At 48.6% G+C, this 12,398-nt stretch overlaps 1 protein-coding gene across 1 annotated transcript in view; it reads right to left on the reverse strand.

Annotated features, from left to right (window-relative positions):
* The window catches only part of SULF2 (sulfatase 2), a 90,707-nt gene extending 79,240 nt beyond the window's left edge, over nt 1-11,467 (reverse strand). The window contains exon 1 of the mRNA XM_063091715.1: nt 11,293-11,467. Within this exon, the coding sequence (XP_062947785.1) occupies nt 11,293-11,467 (175 nt within the window). The remainder of the gene's footprint in view (nt 1-11,292) is intronic.
* Between the last annotated feature and the right edge of the window lie 931 nt (nt 11,468-12,398).

A 12,398-nucleotide genomic window follows, 5' to 3' on the forward strand; every position in this document is an offset into this window, starting at 1 on the left:
CACTGCACCTGGCTCTGCTCCTGGGGTTCCCAAGCTATGCCTTCTCTCCCGGGGTTGAGGAGCGGGACCTTGAGGAAGGGCCACCTGGTCTGGGGGCAGGGTGAGGAGGAAGGGGACAGACACTTCTCCTGAGTGATTCCTCTCCTACCTGTTTAGTTTTGTATGTTAAAAGGGTTCGGCCACTAAATATGTATGTGGGTGTGTAGTCCTTTCTCATCTCTAGGCTTTGGATACCAAAGAGCACAGAATCGAGAGGCCAAAGAATAAGGAGTGAGCTGCCTTAAATCACCTACTTTCTTTGGGCTTCTGTTTCCCTCCCTAGATAACTTTAGGTATAAGGTTTCTTTTGACTATGAAATTGTGGGACAATTGTATAATATTCTTGGTCACCATTCCCAGCAGGAAGGGAAGGGCTCTAGAGGCAGAAGGCCTGGGTTCGAATCCTGATTTTGCTACTTCCTCTTCACCAGGGACCTTGGGCAAATGATTTAACCCCCTGGACCTCAGTTTCCTTATCTGCAGAGTGGGGAGAATAACAGTGGCTTCTTCCCAGGACTGTTCTGAATTTTAATTAAGAGGAATATAAAGCTTTTAGTTCAATGCTCGGCATACAGAAAGCACTTAATATGTGTTAGCTTTGAAACATTTTATTATTGTAGTACCTAAGTATCATCTAACAGAGTTCACAAACTGAGCCCCACTGGACTGAATCCTGTTTGCATGTGTGTTTGAGTTAGGTCTGCCCAAAAATATTTGAAAAATAATTGCTAACTTTTTTTTTTTTTTAATTGGGAGATTGTACCTCAATTCAGCTTTTTGGCTTTGCTTGAAAAATACAAAGATCTGGCCTTGACGGGCCCATGGTTGGGTGGACCTGAGTTTTGAGGGCCCACTTTAGAAGGGTCCCCTCCAGTTCTCCACGGCCCCTGCCATGCCCACTTCCTCCTTTGCAGTACCTGCCTGGCCCTGTAGGCACTGAGTTTGCAACCCTTAGCCAATTCTACTCTAGCTGAAGGGACCGGCTAAAGAAACCTGCAAAGGTAACACTCTACTGTGGTGCTCAGCAGGGGAAGAGAGGCTGTGGGTCTGGGTATGGGCTGGAGCAGAGCTGAGACCTGGACAGGCAGGGGGTTGAGGGCCGTGAGCTCAGGCCACAGGCGGGGAAGCACCTGTATCCTGCACAGTCCTCCGGCTGCTGGTGTCTGTCCACCAGGCTGGAATTCACTTGGCAGCCCTTGTCCAGCCCTCAAGTGTCCCTGGAATGTCTGTGATGCCACAGGATCAGCTGGGAGCTGCCTGACCATACCTATGGCAGCACCCGTTTAATGGCCACAGCAGGCTGGGCCCATCTGACCCAATCAACTGCCCCAGAATAGCTCTGGATGCATCTGGGCAGAGGGACTCCCTTGTTCTGCAGTAACTTGCTCTCTGCAGCTGGTGCCAACTTTTGCTATGCCTGTAACTCAATCCAGAATAATTACACTGGGTTTCCGGGACCTGCTTCTCAGATGAGGTTTCCTCCCCACGGTGCAAAGGTGAACCATTCCTGACTCTTGGATATTACAAAGTTAAGCCAAATGTTATTGCTGGTTTTAGCTATGAAAAGTCAAGTTCTAAAAATTGGTTCCTAAACCCCAAATCAATTAAGCAGATGTTGAGGAGCAGTATTGGAATTTCATTAATAAGCACTGAGCTGTCATGCAGTTAGTTTTTTCTCCTCTGCCTTCTGCTGACTCTGGTTGCACAGCTGCTAGGATAAAATTCTGATATGGTCATTGTCAATGGAGGGGAGGTGACAGAGTGGTCCCTGGGAAAGGGCGGGACATGGGTATAATCAATGGGACTCAGCAGTCACTGGTCATTTCCTCTCTGGGAAGCTCTACCCAGAAAGTCCTCTAACTTGTAATTCTACAATTCTCCCTCCTTGGCAGAGGAGATTTATTCAATGAGGTGGGGCTTCCAGGGTGTTTTCCCCACTTTTCAGTGGGGCTACACAGAGCCAGTCATCCAGCCAATGGCCCGGCAAGTGATATTTGCAAAGCAGCTTAATGTCTGTCCTAAGCCAGAAATCCCATTCCTCCTGACCCAGCCTTCCTGTCTCTGTACACGGCACCACCATCTGCCCAACTGCTCAGCCAAAAACCTAGGAGTCATCCTGATTCTCCTCCCTCCCCTCCACCAGAATCCATCAAGAAGCCCTGCCAACCTTCCAAACAGGCCTGGAATCCACCCACCTCTCTCCCTCTGCAGTGCCCCTGCCCTGCCCCTCGCCACCAGCATCTCCCCCTGGATCATGGCAACCACTAACTGGTCCCCCGGTTTCCACTCTTGTCCCTGGGCTACCACTCTCCACCACAGCCAGTGTGAGTCTTTGAAAACATCAACCGTGCCTACCTGACCTGCTCAGGTTTCAGTGACCTTCCATTGGCCACGCAATTAAACCCAGCAATTAAACCCAGACTCGCTTGCTCGGCCTCCCAAAGCCCGCGTGATCTCCCACATCTCCTCTCTGTCTGCACCCACATTGTTCTCCCCTCTGTCCCTGGTTCTTGGCAGGCCTGTTCCTGCCACAGTGCCCCTGCACTTGCCATCCGTCTGCCTGTCACGTTCCTTCCCCAGGATTCCAAGTCTCCTCACCATGCAGGTCTCACCCATGTCCATCCATACAACTACACACCCATGCTAGAGGCGCTGCCCCTCACTGGGACCCTTGGTGCTGATTTCTGGTGTGGCTGAGACCCCGGGTTTCTCACCAATATCTGTTTCCCCTTCCTCCTTAACAGGCCCTGATTTTATTTCCCCATGCACCTGGCTAGGTGACTACATTTCCCAGACTCTCTTGCAGCTAAACATGCCAGCAGTCCTCCCTTCTGTCTTCCAGACTCCTTTCTGCCCAGCTGTCTGTTCCAGGGAGCTGGCCAGGATTAGGGTACACCAACAAGCTCCCTTACCCTCCAGCTTTGACCTGGGTTTGGCCTGTGGGGAGCCCTGGCCGGAGATCACTGAAAGAAGTAAGGTTGGGGTATGGATTCCTCCATCTTCCTCCCTGTGGCGTCAACAGAGGGTGACAGCTCCTGTAGGGTGGCCCTCTGTCTCCAGGTTCCCCTCATCTCTCAGTCTTGGGGTACAGAGGACCCCACTATTACTAACTAGCCTTGGGGCACTGAACTATCCCTGGTGGTTTCACTACACTTGCTCACACCTTAGCAAAAAAACAGTTAATCCCTCCTTGACTAATCCAAATTTACATGTGCCCCATGTTTCTTGCTGAGACTATGTGACTAAGTAAATAAGTTCTGCCCATGTTGCATGTGACTTCTAGAATGAGATCCTTAAAGGAGGTTGACTTAACTGGGAGATCCACCCTTTCTGCCCTTCTGCTTCTTCCTTCCTATCTGGAATGTGGCTGTGACAGCTGGAGCTCCTGCAGCCATTCTGAACCACAAAGTGACTTTGAAGATGGAAGCTCACAGTAAGTACAATAGAATGGAAAGGGAAAGAAGGAGCTTGGGTCCCTGAAAACGTTGAAGCCACCATGCCAATGCTGGACTGCTAACCTTATACATTTTTACGTGAGTGAGAAGCAAAATCTGTCTTGTTTAAGCCACTGTTATTGTACATTTTTTTGTGCATGCAGCTAAACCTAATCCTGACACACTTAGCTTCCAGAATTCAAGTAATCTCCCAAGTGTTGTTGAATTGTAAGAAAAAATCTTGCAGGAATGTGCTTGGCAAATTGAATACGAGGGTGGGTCCAAGTGAGCCTTCTTCCTGAGATAAGCTACGTCCACATGTTTTTCTTCCTCTAATGAGCAGTGGCAGGAATGTCAGAAGGTGAGATCTCAGAGAGGCTGAGGTGGAAGTTACCACTGCTCTCTGGTGTCTGGAATCTGGGCATGCTGTTCTGGGCTTCCAGCCATTTGGCCCCTATAGAGTACTTGAGCCTGTGGTTTAGAATCGATCTCCTGGATATCAGTCCGCAGCACAGGGTGTGGTTTCCTGGTTTTCACAGATGGAAAGTGGAAAACAGGGGACTGGCCTGAACCCTCCCAGGCCTTTCTCTCAAATGCCTGCCTCTCCCACAAGGCAGGCCTCTGAGCTGGGGGCTGGCAACTTTCAGGATCACAGACTCCTCTGAGAATCTGGTGAAGGTCTCAGATCCAGGAAAGCACAAACAAGTACACAATTTGCACACAATTTCCACCCTCCCCCACCCCAGGGCCATCCAGGCCTGGGCCCTTCCCACACTTCTGACTCTCATGTAGCTGCCTACTGGACAGCTCCTCTTGGCTTTCCACAGGCACCTGCAACTTCCCAGGCGCAGAACTGAGCTTTCCCCATCTCTGTAAACAGAAAACCCATCCAAGGCCAAGCCCTGCAGTCGTTCTCCACTCTTCTTTCCTACTCCACTTCAGATCCATCAGCACATCTCATCAGCTCTACCTCTGAATATGTGCAGCATCTGACTGCACCTTCGTCACACTGGTCTGAGCCTCCATCATCTTGTGCCTGGATTGTTGCAGTAGACTCCTCACCAGACTCCTTACCCTCCTTTTAATATACTGCTTTAGTCTATACTCTAGATAGTAGCCAGAGGGGTCATATTAAAACATAAATCAGATGATGTCCCTCTTCTGCTCAGTGTCCTGCACTGGTGTCCATCTCACTCAGAGAGCCAAAGTCCTCCTCCTGTTTCAAAGATTCATGCCCTGCATGATGTACCCTACCACCACCACCCCATTACTTCTTGGACCTCACTCTTCCTGTCCCCGTTACTCACACTGCTCTGCCACTCTGCTCTGGCCTCTTGGCTGCTCTGTGAGCCTGCTGGGACAGCTTCTGCCTCAGGGCTTTTGCATGTATACTATTCCCTGGAATGCTCTTCCCCAGGGATATCCTTGACCGGTTCCCTGACCTTCTTTACTCAAATTTCCCTTCTCAGTGAGGCCACCCAACATAAGATCACAGTTGTCCCTTTCCCCACTCCTCCCCTGGAGTGATCCCCTGACCACTTTTCACTAAGTTTTACAGGTTTTACATGCCTTGCTAACTGACTCTTGCACTAGAATGTAAGACCCGTCTATTTGGTTTGCTGTCAGATCCCTTTTGGCACACAGTAGGTGCTTAATAAATACCCGATGAAGGAATGAGTCGGCCATAATTTGAGCACACTGGTTCAGAGACAGCCATGTGAGGGTGTCGTGGGCATCTCTCTGACTTGACTGCACAGCAGCTATTCTGCCGCCTTCTGGCACCAGCTCTTGAATTTTCTTTTACAGAACCCCCCCCACCCAAGGACTCATAGTTCAAGTGCAGTTGGCCCCATCTCTGGCTGCAAGAAAGTGCATTATGACTCAGTCCAGCCAACCATTGTGTTCCATCCCCCGGAATAGTTCATGCTTGACCAGATGTCATACAGAGTGCCAGCCCCAAGACACTCAATTTGGGGAATTTTATTATGGGATGGCTTGGAGTACTGTTAACATAGGTCTGGTGATAGCAGGAGTGCCATATGGAGAGCTTGCCTGAGAGTGAAGCCAACTTGGTGGACAGCTGAGATCAGGGAGATGGAGAGACAGACGACAGGCAGAGATAGAGCTCCTGGATCCAACCATACCTGAAGCTCAAAATATACTTGGAATTTTTATTTACATGTGCCAAATAAATTCTCCTTTTGTTCACTCATTCCTGCTTGCATTGGGTGTCTGTCACGTGTAACTGAGAATCCGGACTGACAGAGAGTGGTTGTGATACATGAGTTTTTACAGCCATTGGAATACTAGTTCCCATGGCATTTTTGCAGCCTCTCCACTTGGGTGTTCTTTTGCCAGCTATGATAGTGCAACTCTGTTCACCAGAACATGCAATAATGGCAGAAGAACCCACGGCAGACTTTGCTGACAAGTGTCACTCAAACTTGGGAGATGTCAGTACACCAGGCTCACACACGTGGCAGAGTGTGTGCCTGGGCCCGGCCAGCTCATCCTGGAGGAGTGTGGCCAGCAGGCTCACTCCACTGTGTCAGCTGGAAGGAGACTTGATAGTAACCCTGCTGTTCACTGCTATGAGACACTTAGATTTAAAAATAATTTTTAAATGTAAAAATTGCTGGAGGCCAACAGTACTCTGTGGCATTGGCCCAGGCTGTGCTAAAGGAGGGTGGCTGTAACAATCAGAGTGGGAGCAAACCGTTACACATATGTAACATGTGCCAGGTATTTAGTCCTAACAGGTAGACAGATTGTCCCCATTTTATAGATGAGTAAACTGAAGCACAGAGAGGTCAAGTAACTTTCCCAAGGCTACACAGTCAGGGGCAGAGTGAGGATTGAACCCCTGACTAGACAACTCTCACCCTTGCACCTTAACTGGGAGTATTTTCATTTAAAGATGTTCGGAAAGGCAAAGAATTCTTTTGTGATGCAAATGTTTGCTCCAGTCATGGAGGGAGGCATATTTGAAATCTGACAATCTGAAGTGATCTCTAAAAGGCAACCTATTTCTACCTGGTGTGGACCCTCTGGAAAATAAGCAGTAGAAAATCCACCTCTGATATTCTGGGGCTTGGGGTCTAGCTGTTTCTTTGACCCTCCGACACAAGAGCCACTGTCACGAGGCGCCCATTTAAGTAGGACCCCAACTGGAGAAAGTTCTTCCCTTTTCCAATCTCTATGCTGCTGATCAGGTCAGGAGAAAGTCTCAGGTGGGTGCTACTTGCAGCTAATGGCCTTGTGGGAGGCAGCATCTTGCTGAAATTTAAAACACTGCTCCATTTTTATTGTATGTGGTTTCGCAGTGGCCTTTTACCTAAGGCAATGGATATTGGTTTTTCATTTAGAGTCAGAATTTAAAGCTTCCTTTTAAAGTAATATTTAAGCTTCAAAAAGCAAGTCCAGTGTTTTAGTCTGTTTTGTGTTGCTATAACAGAATTACCTGAGGCTGGGTAATTTATGAGGAAAAGAGGTTTATTTGGCTTAAGATTCTGGGACGGCTGCATCTGGTGTGGGCCTCAGGCTGCTTCTACTTGTGGCAGAAAGTGGCAGGTACAAGCAGATCACATGGCGAGAGGAAGCAAGAGAGAGAAGAGGTGCCAGGGTCCTATAAACAACCAGCTCTCATGGGAACTAATAGAGCGAGAACTCACTCAGGCCCCCTGACCCCCAGAGAAAGCATTAATCCATTCGTCAGGGATCCACCCCTGTGACTCAATCAGTTTCCAACACTGCCACATCAGGGATCAAATTTCCACATGAGTTCTGGAGGGGACAACATATCCAAACTCTATCATCCAGTTATAGAAAATCTCAAGTAACAGAACAAACTGGGATGCTGCAAAAATTCTCTCGCTCTAGACAAGGACCATGTCTTATGCCTCTTGGTGTTTCAGAGCCTGTTGAACCCCAAAGGTTTGTCTGAATTGACTTAAACCAGTAAACCCTGGTAGAGTCCACTGGTTCCATGGCCTCCCTGAACACAGGACACAGTCCAAACAAGGCCTTGGCTTCTGTGTACTTCTCTCTTACCCTCCCACGGAAGAGGCCAGCAAAGAGCCTGATGGCCTCCAAGGATAATCTAAACACAGAGATTTTCCCAATTGCTTTGAAAATGTATTGATGATTGAGGTCTTTTACTGACTAATATGCTCCTGGAACCAGTTCCCCAGGGCATCTGACATTTCCAACTGACAACTCAGGGAGTCAAGTGCATGCAGGGAAGAAAAAATAAATATACAAAGTGCAGCCCCCACCCCCCATCTTGCAATTAGGAAGAAAGTATGAGCCCCTCATCTTGCGTGTCCTGCACTGGTCCTCTCAGCCAGACCCTAATTAGGATGGACGGCCATTCTCCGCCCTGGGACTGGAAGAAAGCCTGGGATTATCTTAGTTGAGAAGTCTCCAGCCCAGAGAACTGTCAGAACTGCCGCATGGATGAGCAGAAAATAGCAGATGATAAATTTTTTAGGACCACCCTCTGCTTGCCAGTTGTAGCAGACTGTGAGCTAATGTGTTGGGCTTTTTTGGAACATTCATTATTGATCCGGGTCTGTCTAGTGGTTTATAAAAAGCCCATCATCCCCCCCACTACCACCTTCCCATCCTTCACCTCCTGAAAGAAGCTCAGCCTCCTTCAAAAGCCAGTTTGACTGATGGAGGAAGGTCTGGCTCATTTGTGGAGGGGAAGACTTGTAGGCACTGATCTGTGCTATTTAGTGCAGCTGTGTGGGAGCTGACAGATGCCACCGAGCATGAGGGGCTCTAAACCCACCATGTTCACTTCCTGGAATTTATCTTTCAGAAACACTCGCTCATGTGTGCAAAAATGTATATATAAAGACATCCCCAGCAACAGTATTTGTAACAGTGACAAACTAACAAACACACTAACAATCTGGAAACAACTCAGTATCCATCCTAGGAGACTGGCTAAGAAGAGCAGTGGTTGAGTCCATGGCTCTGGTTCAAGTCCTGTTAAACTACATTCTTGCTGTGTGACCTTGGACAAGTAGCTTAACTTCTCTGTGCCTCAGCTTCTCTATTTGGTAGGATGGAGAGAATGAATCTTTATATTTTAAGTCAGCCATAGTTTTCTTTGTTCTCTTTCTCCCCTGTCCTCATCACACCCATAGCTCTTTTCCTCATGTTTCTATATTCTGTTGGTTTTATTCAAGAGTCACCGATGCTAAATTACAATCAAATTCAGACATGAGGCTTAGCTAGATCAAATTGCTTCAGTAAAAATGTACTGTTTCTAAGAACAGGAATTCAATTACTCACCTGCAGGTTCAGGCCCCAAATCTAAAGGCTGCCCTTGATTCTTCTCTTTTCCTCAACTCCCACATTTAACTCATCCATCATTTTATTTCCCAAACATAAACCAAGTGGGGACATGTCTCACCAGCTCCACTGCTCCCGCCCTGGTCCGGGCTTCCATCATCACCTGCCAGTTACTGCAGTGGTTCCCTCATGGGTCTTCCTGTTTCTGCTCCTGCTCCCTGCAACCTAATTTCATCATGACAGCAGAGGGGTCCTATTGGAACCTAAGTGAGGTCACGGTCACCCTCTGCTTAAGACTTCTAATCCATGTCTGTTTCACTAAGAATAGCACTCAAAACCCTCACCACAGCCACAGGCCCCACATGGCCTGGCCCCAGTCAACTGACTCCCTGGCTTCCTCTCTCTCCAGTCACAGGCCGGCTCATTCCACACTGGCCTCTTTCTGCTCCAGGACACTGTAAGGCTCATTTTTATCTTGGTGTCTTTGAATTTCCTGTTCTGTCCATCTGGAATGATCCTCCCCCAGTTCTTCAGCTCCTGGCACAGTGTGCACTGCACAGAGCAGATGCTTAATAAACATCTGCTGGATGAATGAATGAATGTCTAGGACATCTCAAGTTCCCAGGCACAACTACGAATGAAATAGCTTGAGGGGCCACATGAGGTGAGACCGAGGAGTTGAGGTCCAGGTGCTGCCTGCAAGTCCTCTGCAAAATTCTGCCAGCAGCAAAACTCACACCCCTGTGGCCACAGTCTGTAGACTCCCCACAATGAGGTTATCAAATGCGGCTCATTCTAAATGCTGCCAGGGAGATAGGTATCATAGGTGTCAAATTGTCAATAAAAGCTCTGGGCTCTGATTGCTTCTTGGCTGCAAATTTTTTTTGCACTGATAAGCTCCTTGAGAAAAAGCTATATTTGTGATCATTAATACAAATCATTGCAAGAAGTGACTTGGTTTTATATAAATCACCTTATCTTGGTAGCTAAAAGACTGATTTAGGTTGCAAAGGCTGACCTAGTAAACCGTTACATTTGTTGCCACCAACAATAATCTGTTGTCTTCTGAAAGTCAGCAGAGGCTGAGGGCTGACCCCTCACTGAGCAACGAGATCGGTATATCCCTACCCACAAAAGCCTCCAAGATCTGGCTCCATTCTCTCTCTCCAGTCTCCTATTTTACTTCCCCTCTCCAGACTCCAGCCACATCTGCCTTCTTGATCCTGCCTCAGGACCTTTACATATGCTGTTCTCTCTACCTTGGGTGCTTTTCACCAGATTTTCACAATGCACAGTATCACTGATGGTGAAAGGAGAAATCTAATTTATACAAGAAGGGAAATGCACAAGGCGTGGGCTGTCCAGTACTGTAGCCACAAGCCACAGGTGCCTACTGAGGACCTGAAAGGTGGTTAGTCCTAATTGAGATGCACTCTAAGTGTAAAAATACATGCCAGATATCAAAAACAATATAAAAAAAGGAAAGTATCTCGTAATTGATTTCTTATACTGATTACAAGTTGAGATGATAAAAGTTTGGATATACTGAGTTAAAATGTTATTAAAATTAATTTCTCCAGTTTCAACTTTTAAAAAAGTTGTAGCTACTAGAACATGTAAAGTTACACATGTCATCTGCATTTAGGGCTCCCATTCTATTTCCATAGGACAGCACTGCTGTAGGGTTTAATGAGGAGAAATGGAATCTGCCAGAGGGCGGGTCACACAGTGAGCCAAAGATGGGGACCAGGGGGGCTTGGGTGGGGAATGCAGGGAGCATACTGGCACTATGGTCTGGGGACACCTTGGGCACATAGCCATGAGCGCCCATCATGCCTGCTCTGGGTGTACATGGGCTAAACCTTGGAAAGGGCCCCTGTCCACACCTGCTCTCCCAGGGGCCTGCAGCAGTGTGAGGGGTGGAAGTTTAGGGGATTCACCCCACCCACCCCCTGCCACAAGCTGGCTCCTTCTTTTGTTCAGTGTCAACTCAAATATCACTCCCTCTGTGAGCCCCTCCCTCACGGCCAATCAACAGTAGCTCCCAACTCCACCACTACCCTGTGCACGGCCCTACTCAATTTTCATAGTGGCATTTGTCCTTCCGTGAAATTATCTTCTAACTTGACTTGCTGTCGTGTGGCTATCTGTCTCCCTTACTCTCTGACAATAGGGATCGTGCGTGTCTTACTCATTAGTGAAGTCCAGGCCCTAGAAGATGGCCTGGTACATACTAAATCCTCAATAGAAACTGGGTGAAAATAACGACCTGGTCTCAGCATCTCTTCTTAAGACCCTGGAGAAGTCCAGGAATGGTTCTGCTTTGGGAAGGTTAAAAACCCCTAACCTCGAGGATCCAGCTTTGAGCCCACATGAGTGAGGCAACCCCTGTGTCTTGGTTGAAATCCACTTAGAAGTGAACTCTCTGTGTCTACACAACCACTTTGCCTCAGGAGCCTCAGCCCGGTGGCCCTGCGGGGACAATGCACCTCCTTGGGGCCCTGCTGGGGACGCTTACCCAGCTCCACATCCTGGTCGTCCGTCAGCACCAGGATGATGTTGGGGCGGATGTTCCTGCGGTCCCTCTGAAACCTGCCCTTCAGGCGGGGGTGCGACAGGAATGCCGAGCTGCCCTCCAGCAGTGACAGCACGGTCGCAGACAGCAAGCCAAGCAGGAGGCCGTGGGGGGCCATTTTCTTTCTTTGCAGACCCGTGGCTTCTTGAGGGTTGCAGGAGTCTGGAGTCGTGTGTTGTGGTTGCTTTTCCTTCTTCCCTCTCTACACACGGATCTAAAGCAGGAGGAAAAGAATCAGGTCAGTACATATGTCAAGCTACCCCCTGCTCGCGCCTGCATGACTGTCCCAGGCTGCTGTGATGACGAGATCGTCTTTGAACAGGAGCAGCTATGGTGGAGCAAAAAGCTAACTCTGCTCAAGTTAGAAAAACATTTCCTCTGCTGAGTCGATAGAAATAGCAGACAAAAGGCTTCTGCGACCACTTCTGCAGACAGCATTTCTCCCCTGGAACCAGCGATCCTTTGGATGTGTTGGTGGCAGCCCAAGAACCAAGTCAGAGAATCAGCCTGTCTCTGGACAGTCCAGCCGATTTAACAGACCATCCCAGAAAGAGGAAGAGCAGTGGCCCATCTGAGGGAGCAGACACTTCTGGTCACTCGTATCTGCGGCACCGCGGGCACATGTGAGCAGATGAAGTTTCAGCTCTCAAGCCGCGGGGGACTCACAGGGGTTAGGATGAGCCCTTGGGGACTGGAGATGGTGTCCACTTTGGGCTGGACAGCTCATGGGGTTCAGTCCCAGACCTCCCACTTGCTGGCTCAGTGTCCTCATGAACAAGCCAGTGAGGGATACCTCAGTTTCCCCATAAGTAAAGTGAGGGAGATGAGGCCATTACAAGAACTCAGTCCAGTGGAGAGGTCTGTAAAAGCCCCTTGTCAGTGAGCCCATAGCTGGGTGAAAGGCGTTCATACTAGCTTTAAGTGGCAGAATACACCAAATGACAAAGGAGAAAATCGAAGGCTAAAGAGGAAGAATTGTCATATCCCACCGTGACCTCGGTCAGCCCCTTGACCCCAGGTCAGTCAGGTCACAGATGTAGGTGGGTGGG

The sequence above is a fragment of the Cynocephalus volans genome, chromosome 1, assembly GCF_027409185.1.
Source record: "Cynocephalus volans isolate mCynVol1 chromosome 1, mCynVol1.pri, whole genome shotgun sequence".
NCBI lineage: Eukaryota > Metazoa > Chordata > Mammalia > Dermoptera > Cynocephalidae > Cynocephalus > Cynocephalus volans.